General features: G+C 38.3%; 1 protein-coding gene across 1 annotated transcript in view; it reads left to right on the plus strand.

Annotated features, from left to right (window-relative positions):
- SCFD1 (sec1 family domain containing 1) overlaps positions 1–13,065 on the plus strand; it is a 135,415-nt gene that overhangs the window by 37,656 nt on the left and 84,694 nt on the right. The window contains exons 5-6 of the mRNA XM_036842038.1: positions 642–727; positions 3,071–3,170. Of these exons, the coding sequence (XP_036697933.1) occupies positions 642–727; positions 3,071–3,170 (186 nt within the window). The remainder of the gene's footprint in view (positions 1–641; positions 728–3,070; positions 3,171–13,065) is intronic.

The following is a 13,065-nucleotide window of genomic DNA, read 5'->3' on the forward strand; positions in this document are numbered from 1 at the left end:
GTTACTGAAAAGAAGGTAAATGGTATGGAAAGATGGAGGAAGATACACTAACATTTTTGAGTTTTAGTAGCCCAAATGAATCATTGACAGATGGAAGGCTAGTTTCTTTCACATATTCCATTTCTATTCTGGAGCCTCTTGCAACCACCACTATTGAGGTAGCTTCCTCGGTGCAGCAAGTTATGCTTTGGGAGAGAGTGTGGGTTATTACTGCAAAACGTTTCCCATACCTAAAGTAAAAATAGTCAACAAAAAGTGATTATTAGTGAAATCAGGTCTGAGTCACAATAGAAAAAGCATTGGTCTTTTCAAGTCCAAGTTAGAATAATATTGAATAGTAAAGAAGCTAAAATGTGAGAATTGCTGTTTTGTAAAGGAGTTCTAAATTTCTTAGTTCCAAAATTAAGAATACATTGTGTATTACCAACTGTTCTTCAAGAGTTAATGTAGCACAGGGAACTCTACTCAATATTCTGTGATAACCTATATAAGAAAAGAATCTAAAAAAAGATGAATATATGTATATGTATAACTGAATCACTTTGCTGTACACCTGAAACTAACACAACTTTGTAAATCAACTATGCTCCAATAAAATTAAATATTTTTAGAAAAAGTTAATGTAAAATTTCATTTTTCAGAAACTAGATAAGAAACTTCGGGAAAATCTGAGAGATGCAAGAAACAGTCTTTTTACAGGTGACACACTTGGAGCTGGCCAGTTCAGGTATTATGTTAGTTAATACACCTTATATGCTTGAAAATGAAACATTTGTAGAGTTTTTTGGGTTGTTTTTCCTTGTCTGATAGAATACCCTTATACTGGAAGGTCTAGATCAGGGTTTTGATTCAAATCGTTCTTAAAAATACAAATGGAACATTTTATTTAATTTACCTTCTTTTGTTAGAATTTTCTGTTTTTCATTTTTATCATCTGTAGGATAAATTTTTCTGTTTATATGGCTTTTGAAGTAAGAAGCCACTTCCTTTTAATTATCATTAAGCTTCTTGGTAATGAAAAAAAGTAAGTTGAATAACTTGTGATGCCTATGTCTATTTCTACCTGTCTATTAACTGGTTTCCATTTTTACATTAAAATACTGGCAAAGTATTTTTGTCTTTGTCACCATGTCTAGCATGAGTAGGTAATGCCAAAGTTACTGACTGCTCAATTATTATTGAATAGAAATATTTTTTTTAAACTGTCCATTATAGTGTATTTAACTTTTGTTTATTAAAAATAATGGACAGTGTTGGGGTGAGGAAGTAAAGAAACCCACACCAATGGCTGAAAATTATTTCAAGGGGAATAGACAGTATTTTGGAAAATTAATTATTATCCCTAGTTTTAGGTGAATTAATAAGTAAAGCCTGTGAAAATAAACTGATACTCAGTATAACTGCCTTCCAGGAATTATACTCTTATGGTAACCTTTCATAGACTTCATTTTAAGTCAATTTGATGGCTCTTACAGTTGTATATACTATTCCTATAATTTGCAGTTGATACTAACATTGTGTTTCAATTGTTTGTTCAACTGTTTGACCTCCCATGTTACTTTAAACTGTTTTGCAATTTCATTGCTGGTCTAAATATTCTTCTAAATAATGATATTTCTTACTAAGTAGAGCAGAGACATCAAATTCTCATCTGATTTTTTTTTCAACAGAAGCAACCACTATGTCATACCTTACTGAACAGTTCCTTTTTTATTGTGCTCTGGTATAGGCCTTAGAAACCAATATAAAGGCACTGTTTTGTTTAGATAAATTTTTTTTAGTGTATTCACATAATCATAATATAGTTGTCTTACTTTTAGTTTGTTGTATGCATTTCTAAATTATTTGAATTAGGGGTCAGCAACCTTATCAGACTATTTATTGTTAAATGTAGTTGAATCCAATTGTAGGCTAATGATTCTCAACGAGAATTTGGTAATGTCTAGAGACATGTCAGTCGTCACAACTGGTTAGTTGCTACTGGAATCTAGTGGGGTGCATTATGGGATGCTGCTACACATCCTACACTGCACAGGACAACTCCCCATAATAAGAAATTATCCAGCCACAAATGTCAGTAGTGCTGAGTTAAGAAACCCTGCCGTAGGCTATCCTCCCTGCCCTCCACCTAGCTCTGGAATAATAAACGATAGTAGGTGGTGGTAAGGGTGCCACTCCTACCTTTTTATCGCCAAGTCTTATAATTAATGCAGTTGGGAGTTCACTGTCTTACACCCAGTAGGGTGTAATGAGTTACTGAAATTTTCAGAGGTCTTTCAGGAGAAAATACATATAGTAAATAAAATCAGATAGCAATGCCTATTGAAAATTGACGTATACTCTTGATACAGTAGTGCCTCTAAAGCGAAATCTCTATGCCTTTTGGAGACACATGGTAACCAGATGACTTTGTGCCTCAATTTGCTTTAAATGTAGTTTATTTCATATCTAAATGATAGTGATGGAGTTAAACAATATATGACGTGTCTGGTAAGTGAGTAATTATATAATTAGTTACTGTTATAGTATAATGTTTTAGTTTCATATCTTATAATGGGATAGGGTTTTGTGAGCCTCTTCTCTTGAGTCTGCTTTTTTGAATTTGTGTTTTCAGGAAAAAATTGGAATTTGTAATTTATGAAACTATTGAACATTTGTATAAATTCGTAAGATCCTACTCTCTGTAATTGTTTTCCCTGAACCTGACAAAGGGTTTTCTTTTTTTCCTTTTATTCAAAAATGTAAAATATAAATCTGAGCAAAAGGAACTTATTCTTACTTTGATAACTATAAAAATTATTCTGTAGAAGTATTTGTATAGATTTTTTCCTTTAAGAAAGTTCCCTAAGTAAGACTTATAATCTAGCATTATACACAGGCTCTAGGTAGTACAAAACATTGCTTTACTTGATTGTACTAGAAAATTTTTTAGAAAGCAAAGTATTATGGAATGTCAATATTAGTATACTTATTGTTCATATGAAAATGACATATACTGAAAGTAGTAGAAGAATGTAGATGTATACACAGGTATTAAGAGTTACATAATTTTTTTTTAATATATTTACAGCTTCCAAAGGCCTTTATTAGTCCTTGTTGACAGAAACATAGATTTGGCAACTCCTTTACACCATACTTGGACATATCAAGCCTTGGTGCATGACGTACTGGTAAGAGGCTAAATATTACCACTTTTTGCTAAAATGTAGTAACATTCAATGGTCTTAATTTAAAATTAACATCATGGCTACAGAAATACAGATGAGAAGGATGGACCTGACAAATAGAAACAAAAAAGGTGATGGAATTTGGTATCACTAGATGTGGATGCTGGAGAATAGTGAAGCCTTGAGGTTTAAAGTTCCAAATTTATGGTCTTTAAATTACAAGATAAATCAGTGGTATTGTTGGAATGATGGGGAACAAAAGAATGGAGGAAAATGAGTGGCAGGGTTTTTTTTTAATTTTTCATACTGAGTAAGTAAATAAATTTGTTCTCCTTGGGGAGAAAAGATGTAATTTCTCCTTTTTTTCCTAGGACTCTGTTAAGCCTCATTTTATGGTAAAAATAAATAGTATCTTTTATATTACATTATACGTTTTTTGAAGTAATTCCACATAGGTAATTTCATGCTTAAAACTAAAATCTGTTTTATCCATGCATATATTGATCTACTAAACATTGTAAATAGCATGTGATATACACAGATAAATAAAAACAGCCCCAATCTTCAAAGATAATGGAAAGAAAAGATGTATACAAATAATTTCTGTATAAGACACTATGTAGAAGGGCCAGAATGGTCCCCATTTGTAAGATAGAAAAATTGAGACACAGAAGTTAAAGGATATGAACCTAAATTACTGGCTTTGCCAAGACCAGCACTCTAATTTACTAAATCCTAGCCCAAGCCTCTAGGGATTATAGTATATAATAGCATCATTATTGCAAAGATTGCCTGAAATGTCATACAGAAAGGAAATGAAAGACATGCAATAGATGGTTTTGGTTTAATGGTTTATTTCTTTAAAACACAGGCTCTAACTGTAAAGTATTTCTTTTAATAAATCAGATTTTAGGATTACTGATGGAAATTGGCAGTTCTGCACACTTCTCTATCCTAGAGTCCTCTGCGATTCTGGACTCAAGGATAAGTGTCAATGATAGTAGTCAACTCTGATTCAGTAGAGAGAGTGAGAAGAATCACAGGGACACTGGATCCAACCCTGAGTAACTAACAGAACATGGAAAGTAGTTTTCATAGGTCAATAAGAGGCTGAAGGACCACTATTGGAGTGCCTACTCTTTTTTTTTTTAATTAATTAATTTATTTATTTATTTTTGGCTGTGTTGGGTCTTCGTTTCTGTGCGAGGGCTTTCTCTAGTTGTGGCAAGCGGGGGCCACTCTTCATTGCCGTGCGCGGGCCTCTCACTATCGTGGGCTCTCTTGTTGGGAGCACAGGCTCCAGACGCGCAGGCTCAGTAGTGGTGGCTCACGGGCCTAGTCGCTCCGCAGCATGTGCGATCCTCCCAGACCAGGGCTCGAACCCGTGTCCCCTGCATTTGCAGGCAGACTCTCAACCACTGCGCCACCAGGGAAGCCCTGGAGTGCCTACTCTTTGACAGAACATTCTAGACCCTGGTTTTAGCAATAAATAAAGCAAATGAAAATATTCCTTTCTTCCTGTATCTTACATTCTAGTAGGAGGGACAGGCAATGAATAAAATAAAATACATAATATTTCCTAAGGTGAAAAATACTCTCGAGAAAAGTAAAGTAATGATGAACAGGATTGCAGTTTTTTGTTTTCTTTTTAACATCTTTATTAGAGTATAATTGCTTTACAATGGTGCGTTAGTTTCTGCTTTATAACAAAGTGAATCAGTTATACATATACATATGTTCCCATATCTCTTCCCTCTTGCATCTCCCTCCCTCCCACCCTCCCTATCCCACCCTCCCTATCCCACCCCTCTAGGTGGTCACAAAGCACTGAGCTGATCTCACTGTGCTATGCGGCTGCTTCCCACTAGCTATCTATTTTACGTTTGATAGTGTATATGTCCATGCCACTCTCTCACTTTGTCCCAGCTTACCCTTCCCCCTCCACATATCCTCAAGTCCATTCTCTAGTAGGTCTGTGTCTTTATTCCTGTCTTGCCCCTAGGTTCTTCATGACACTTTTTTTCTTTTTTTCTTTTTTTCCTTTAGATTCCATATATATGTGTTAGCATATGGTATTTGTTTTTCTCTTTCTGACTTCCTTCACTCTGTATGACAGACTCTAGGTCCATCCACCTCACTACAAATACCTCAATTTCGTTTCTTTTTATGGCTGAGTAATATTCCATTGTATATATGTGCCACATCTTCTTTATCCATTCATCTGTTGATGGACACTTAGGTTGCTTCCATGTCTTGGCTATTGTAAATAGAGCTGCAATGAACATTTTGGTACATGACTCTTTCTGAATTATGGTTTTCTCAGGGTATATGCCCAGTAGTGGGATTACTGGGTCATATGGTAGTTCTATTTTTAGTTTTTTAAGGAACCTCCACACTGTTCTCCATAGTGGCTGTATCAATTTACATTCCCACCAACAGTGCAAGAGTGTTCCCTTTTCTCCACACCCTCTCCAGCGTTTATTGTTTCTAGATTTCTTGATGATGGCCATTCTGACCGGTGGGGGATGATATCTCATTGCAGTTTTGATTTGCATTTCTCTAATGATTAATGATGTTGAGCATTTTTTCATGTGTTTGTTGACAATCTATATATCTTCTTTGGAGAAATGTCTATTTAGATCTTCTGCCCATTTTAGGATTGGGTTGTTTGTTTTTTTCATATTGAGCTGCATGAGCTACTTTTAAATTTTGGAGATTAATCCTTTGTCAGTTGCTTCATTTGCAAATATTTTCTCCCATTCTGAGGGTTGTCATTTGGTCTTGTTTATGGTTTCCTTTGCTGTGCAAAAGCTTTGAAGGTTCATTAGGTCCCATTTGATTATTTTTGTTTTTATTTCCATTTCTTTAGGAGGTGGGTCAAAAAGGATCTTGCTGTGATTTATGTCATACAGTGTTCTGCCTATGTTTTCCTCTAAGAGTTTGATGATGCCTGGCCTTACATTTAGGTCTTTAATCCATTTTGAGTTTATTTTTGTGTATGGTGTTAGGGAGTGTTCTAATTTCATACTTTTACATGTACCTGTCCAGTTTTCCCAGCACCACTTATTGAAGAGGCTGTCTTTCCTCCACTGTATATTCTTACCCCCTTAATCAAAGATAAGGTGACCATATGTGCGTGGGTTTATCTCTGGGCTTTCTGTCCTGTTCCATTGATCTGTATTTCTGTTTTTGTGCCAGTACCATACTGTCTTGATTACTGTAGCTTTGTAGTATAGTCTGAAGTCAGGAAGCCTGATTCCTCCAGCTCCATTTTTCTTTCTCAAGGTTGCTTTGGCTATTCAGGGTCTTTTGTGTTTCCATACAAATTGTGAAATTTTTTGTTCTAGTTCTGTGAAAAATGTCATTGGTAGTTTGATAGGGATTGCATTGAATCTGTAGATTTCTTTGGGGAGTAGAGTCATTTTCACAATGTTGATTCTTCCAATCCGAAAACATGGTATATTTCTCCATCTATTTGTATCATCTTTAATTTCTTTCATCAGTGTCTTATAATATTCTGCATGCAGGTCTTTTGTCTCCTTCAGTAGGTTTATTCCTAAATATTTTATTCTTTTTTTTGCAGTGGTAAATGGGAGTGTTTTCTTAATTTCACTTTCAGACTTTTCATCATTAATGTATAGGAATGCAAGAGATTTCTGTGCATTAATTTTGTATCCTGCTACTTTACCAAATTCATTGATTAGCTCTAGGAGTTTTCTGGTAGCATCTTTAGGATTCTCTATGTATAGTATCATGTCATCTACAAACAGTGACAGCTTTACTTCTTCTTTTCCAATTTGGATTCCTTTTATTTCTTTTTCTTCTCTGATTGCTGTGGCTAAAACTTCCAAAACTATGTTGAATAATAGTGTTGAGAGTGGGCAGCCTTGTCTTGTTCCTGATCTTAGTGGAAATGGTTTCAGTTTTTCACCATTGAGGACGATGTTGGCTGTGTGTGTGTCATATATGGCCTTTATTATGTTGAGGGAAGTTCCCTCTATGCCTACTTTCTGGAGGGTTTTTATCATAAATGGATGTTGAATTTTGTTGAAAGCTTCCTCTGCATCGATAGAGATGATCATATGGTTTTTCTCCTTCAATTTGTTAATATGGTGTATCACATTGATTGATTTGAATATATTGAAGAATCCTTGCATTCCTGGAATAAACCCCACTTGATCATGGTGTATGATCCTTGTAATGTGCTGTTGGATTCTGTTTGCTAGTATTTTGTTGAGGATTTTTGCATCTATGTTCATCAGTGATATTGGCCTGTAGTTTTCTTTCTTTGTGACATCTTTGTCTGGTTTTGGTATCAGGGTGATGGTGGCCTCGTACAATGAGCTTGGGAGTGTTCCTCCCTCTGCTGTATTTTGGAAGAGTTTGAGAAGGATAGGTGTTAGCTCTTCTCTAAATGTTTGATAGAATTCGCCTGTGAAGCCATCTGGTCCTGGGCTTTTGTTTGTTGGAAGATTTCTCATCACAGTTTCAGTTTCAGTGCTTGTGATTGGTCTGTTCATATTTTCTCTTTCTTCCTGGTTCAGTCTCGGCAGGTTGTGCATTTCTAATTGTCCATTTCTTCCAGGTTGTCCATATTATTGGCATAGAGTTGCTTGTAGTAATCTCTCATGATCCTTTGTATTTCTGCAGTGTCAGTTGTTACTTCTCCTTTTTCATTTCTAATTCTATTGATTTGAGTCTTCTCCCTTTTTTTCTTGATGAGTCTGGCTAATGGTTTATCAATTTTGTTTATCTTCTCAAAGAACCAGCTTTTAATTTTATTGATCTTTGCTATCGTTTCCTTCATTTCTTTTTCATTTATTTCTGATCTGATCTTTATGATTTCTTTCCTTCTGCTAACTTTGGGGTTTTTTTGTTCTTCTTTCTCTAATTGCTTTAGGTGCAAGGTTAGGTTGTTTATTTGAGATGTTTCCTGTTTCTTAAGGTAGGATTGTATTGCTATAAACTTCCCTCTTAGAACTGCTTTTGCTGCATCCCATAGGTTTTGGGTCGTTGTATCTCCATTGTCATTTGTTTCTAGGTATTTTTTGATTTCCTCTTTGATTTCTTCAGTGATCACTTGGTTATTAAGTAGTGTATTGTGTAGCCTCCATGTGTTTGTATTTTTTACAGATCTTTTCCTGTAATTGATATCTAGTCTCATAGCGTTGTGGTCGGAAAAGGTACTTGATGTGATTTCAGTTTTCTTAAATTTACCAAGGCTTGATTTGTGACCCATGATATGATCTATGCTGGAGAATATTCCATGAGCACTTGAGAAGAATGTGTATTCTGTTGTTTTTGGGTGCAATGTCCTATAAATATCAATTAAGTCCATCTTGTTTAATGTATCATTTAAAGCTTGTGTTTCCTTATTTATTTTCATTTTGGATGATCTGTCCATTGGTGAAAGTGGGGTGTTAAAGTCCCCTACTATGATTGTGTTACTGTCGATTTCCCCTTTCATGGCTGTTAGCATTTGCCGTATGTATTGAGGTGCTCCTATGGTGGGTGCATAAATATTTACAATTGTTATATCTTCTTCTTGGATCGATCCCTTGATCATTATGTAGTGTCCTTCTTTGTCTCTTGTCATAGTCTTTATTTTAAAGTCTATTTTGTCTGATATGAGAATTGCTCCTCCAGCTTTCTTTTGATTTCCATTTGCATGGAATATCTTTTTCCATCCCCTCACTTTCAGTCTGTATGTGTCCCTAGGTCTGAAGTGGGTCTCTTGTAGACAGCATATATACGGGTCTTGTTTTTGTATCCATTCAGTGAGTCTGTGTCTTCTGATGGGAGCATTTAATCCATTTACATTTAAGGTAATTACTGATATGTATGTTCCTATTCCCATTTTCTTAATTGTTTTGGGTTTGTTATTGTTGGTCTTTTCCTTCTCTTGTGTTTCCTGCCTAGAGAAGTTCCTTTACCTTTTGTTGTAAAGCTGGTTTGGTGGTGCTGAACTCTCTCAGCTTTTGCTTGTCTGTACAGGTTTTAATTTCTCTGTCGAATCTGAATGAGATCCTTGCTGGGTAGAGTAATCTTGGTTGTAGGTTTTTCTCCTTCATCACTTTAAATGTGTTCTATGTGTTCTGCCACTCCCTTCTGGCTTGCGGAGTTTCTGCTGAAAGATCAGCTGTTAACCTTATGGGGATTCCCTTGCATGTTATTTGCTGTTTTCCCCTTGCTGCTTTTAATAATTTTTCTTCGTATTTAATTTTTGATAGTTTGATTAATATGTGTCTTGGCATGTTTCTCCTTGGATTTATCCTGTATGGGACTCTCTGTGCTTCCTGGACTTGATTAACTATTTCCTTTCCTATATTAGGGAAATTTTCACCTATAATCTCTTCAAATATTTTCTCAGTGCCTTTCTTTTTCTCTTCTTCTTCTGGGACCCCTATAATTCGAATGTTGGTGCATTTAATGTTGTCCCAGAGGTCTCTGAGACTGTCCTCAGTTCTTTTCATTCTTTTTTCTTTATTCTGCTCTGCGGTAGTTATTTCCACTATTTTATCTTCCAGGTCACTTATCCATTCTTCTGCCTCAGTTATTCTGCTATTGATCCCTTCTAGAGAATTTTTAATTTCATTTATTGTGTTGGTCATCATTGTTTGTTTGCTTTTAGTTCTTCTAGGTCCTTGTTAAACGTTTCTTCTATTTTGTCTATTCTATTTCCAAGATTTTGGATCATCTTTACTATCATTATTCTGAATTCTTTTTCAGGTAGACTGCCTATTTCCTCTTCATTTATTAGGTCTGGTGGGGTTTTACCTTGCTCCTTCATCTACGGTGTGTTTTTCTGTCTTCTCATTTTGCTTAACTTACTGTGTTTGGGGTCTCCTTTTCGCAGGCTGCAGGTTCGTAGTTCCTGTTGTTTTTGGTGTCTGTCCCCAGTGGCTAAGGTTGGTTCAGTGGGTTGTGTAGGCTTCCTGGTGGAGGAGACTAGTGCCTGTGTTCTGGTGGATGAGGCTGGATCTTGTCTTTCTGGTGGGCAGGTCCACGTCTGGTGGTGTGTTTTGGGGTGTGTGTGGCCTTATTATGATTTTAGGCAGCCTCTCTGCTAGTGGATGGGGCTGTGTTCCCATCTTGCTAGTTGTTTGGCATAGGGTGTCCAGCACTGTAGTTTGCTGGTCGTTGAGTGAAGCTGGGTCTTGGCGTTGAGATGGAGATCTCTGGGAGATTTTTGCCGTTTCATATTATGTGGAGCTGGGAGGTCTCGTGTGGACCAGTGTCCTGAAGTTGGCTCTCCCACCTCAGAGGCACAGCACTGACTCCTGACTGGAGCACCAAGAGCTTTTCATCAACACGGCTCAGAATAAAAGGGAGAAAAAATAGAAAGAAAGAGAGAAAGAGGATAAAATAAAATAAAGTAAAGTAAAATAAAATAAAGTTATTAAAATAAAGAATAAAAAATAATTATTACGAAAAAAAATTTTTTTAATTAAAAAAATTTTAAAAAGACAAAAAAACGGACGGACAGAACCCTAGGACAAATGGTGAAAGCAAAACTATACAGACAAAGTCACACACAGGAGCATACACACACACACTCACAAAAATAGAAAAAGGGGATAAAATAATATATCTTTGCTCCCAAAGTCCACCTCCTCAATTTGGGATGATTCGTTGTCTATTCAGGTATTCCACAGATGCAGGGTACATCTCGTTGATTGTGGAGATTTAATCCTCTGCTCCTGAGGCTGCTGGGAGAGATTTCCCTTTCTCTTCTTTGTTCGCACAGCTCCTGGGGTTCAGCTTTGGATTTGGCCCCACCTCTGCGTGTAGGTCGCCTGAGGGCGTCTGTTCTTTGCTCAGACAGGACGGGGTTAAAGGAGCAGCTGATTCAGGGGCTCTGGCTCACTCAGGCCAGGGGGTGGGAGGGGTATGGATGCGGGGCGAGCCTGCGGCGGCAGAGGCTGACAGGACGTTGCACCAGCCTGAGGTGCGCCGTGTGTTCTCCCGGGGAAGTTGTCCCTGGATCACGGGACCCTGGCAGTGGCAGGCTGCACGGGCTCCAGGGAGGGGAGGTGTGGATAGTGACCTGTGCTTGCACACAGGCTTCTTGGTGGCGGCAGCAGCAGCCTTAGCGTCTCATGCCCGTCTCGGGGGTCTGTGCTGATAGCCGCGGCTCGCGCCCATCTCTGGAGCTCGTTTAGGTGGCGCTCTGAATCCCCTCTCCTCGCGCACCAGGAAACAGAGGTAAGGAAAAGTCTCTTCCCTCTTCGGCCGTTCCAGACCTTTTCCTGGACTCCCTCCCGGCTAGCCGTGGCGCACCAGCCCCCTTCAGGCTGTGTTCACGCAGCCAACCCCAGTCCTCTCCCTGGGATCTGACCTCTGAAACCGGAGCCTCAGCTCCCAGCCCCGCCTCACCCCGGCGGGTGAGCAGACAAGCCTCTCGGGCTGGTGAGTGCTGGTCGGCACCAATTCTCTGTGCGGGAACCTCTCTGCTTTGCCCTCTGCACCCCTGTTGCTGCGCTCTCCTCCGTGGCTCCAAAGCTTCCCCCCTCCGCCACCCGCAGTCTCTGCCTGCGAAGGGCCTTCCTAGTGTGTGGAAACCTTTCCTCCCCAACAGCTCCCTCCCTCTGGTGCAGGTCCCGTCCCTATTCTTTGTCTCTTTTTTTTTCTTTTTTCTTTTGCCCTACCCAGGTACATGGGGAGTTTCTTGCCTTTTGGGAGGTCTGAGGTCTTCCGCCAGCGTTCAGTAGGTGTTTTATAGGAGCAGTTCCATCTGTAGATGTATTTCTGATGTATCTGTGGGTAGGAAGGTGATCTCCGTGTCTTACTCTTCTGCCATCTTGAAGCTGCCCCCAGGATTGCAGTTTTAAAATTGGGAAGACCTCGCTGAAAAAGAGACATTTGAGGAAAGATCTAATGGAGAGAAGGTAGTGAATTATGTAGCTATTTGCGAGAATAGCATTCCAGGCAGAAGGATGCCTGATATGTTTAAAAGATGGCAAGGCAGCCAAAGTGGCCAGAGCAAGTAAGGCAGGGAAAAGTAGCAGGAGATGAAGTTAAATAGAACATGGGATGCAATGTAGCATAGGACATTAAAGGCCACTGTAAGGATATTGATTTTTAATTTGAGGGAAGCAGAGAGCCTCACATAGTTTTGAGTAAAGGAATGACATCTGATACACATTTTAAGAGTATCATCCTAGCTACTATATTGAAAAAGACTCTTTGGGGGCATAGGAAGAGTCAAGGAGACCAGTTAGGAGTTGCAGTTATCTTAGCAAGAGATGATGGTGTTTTACACCAAGATGGAAATGGTGAGGGTTGTGATAATCTATTGAATGTAGAGTATAGGATTGACCAATGAATTGGATGTGAGATGTAAGAGAGAGGAGCCAAAGATGACTCCAAAGTTTTGGCCTTTGCAAATGGACAGATGTTCTTTATTGAGATGGGAAAGACGTGGGAGAAGCAGTTTTCGGGGGAAGATCAGAGGTTGAGTTTTGGACATGTTAAATGTGAGATGCCCATTAAGATATTCAAGTGTAGATATCATTAGATAGTTAGATATATGAGCCTGGAGTTAAGGAGAAACATCTAGTCTAGAGAAATAAATTTAGAAGTAGTTCATATATAGATGGCATTTAAAGCCAAGAGGTAAGATGAGATCACCAAGGGAATGAGTATAGATAGAAGAGAGAAGAGGTCTGAGAACTGATCTCTGAGGCATTTCAGCATTTAGATATTGGTGTGGTGAGTAGGAATGAGCAATATAATATAGGAAGTAGCAGCCAGTGAGGTATGAGAACTAGGTCTGTGTTGTTTTGGAAGCCAGTGAATTAAATGTTTCAAACAGGAGACAGAAATTAACTTGTACAAATGCTGAGGACTAAGAAGTCACCATTGCATGTGGCAGTGTCAGGGTTATTAGTGAATTTGG

Source organism: Balaenoptera musculus, chromosome 2 (genome assembly GCF_009873245.2).
Source record: "Balaenoptera musculus isolate JJ_BM4_2016_0621 chromosome 2, mBalMus1.pri.v3, whole genome shotgun sequence".
Classification (NCBI taxonomy): Eukaryota; Metazoa; Chordata; class Mammalia; order Artiodactyla; family Balaenopteridae; genus Balaenoptera; species Balaenoptera musculus.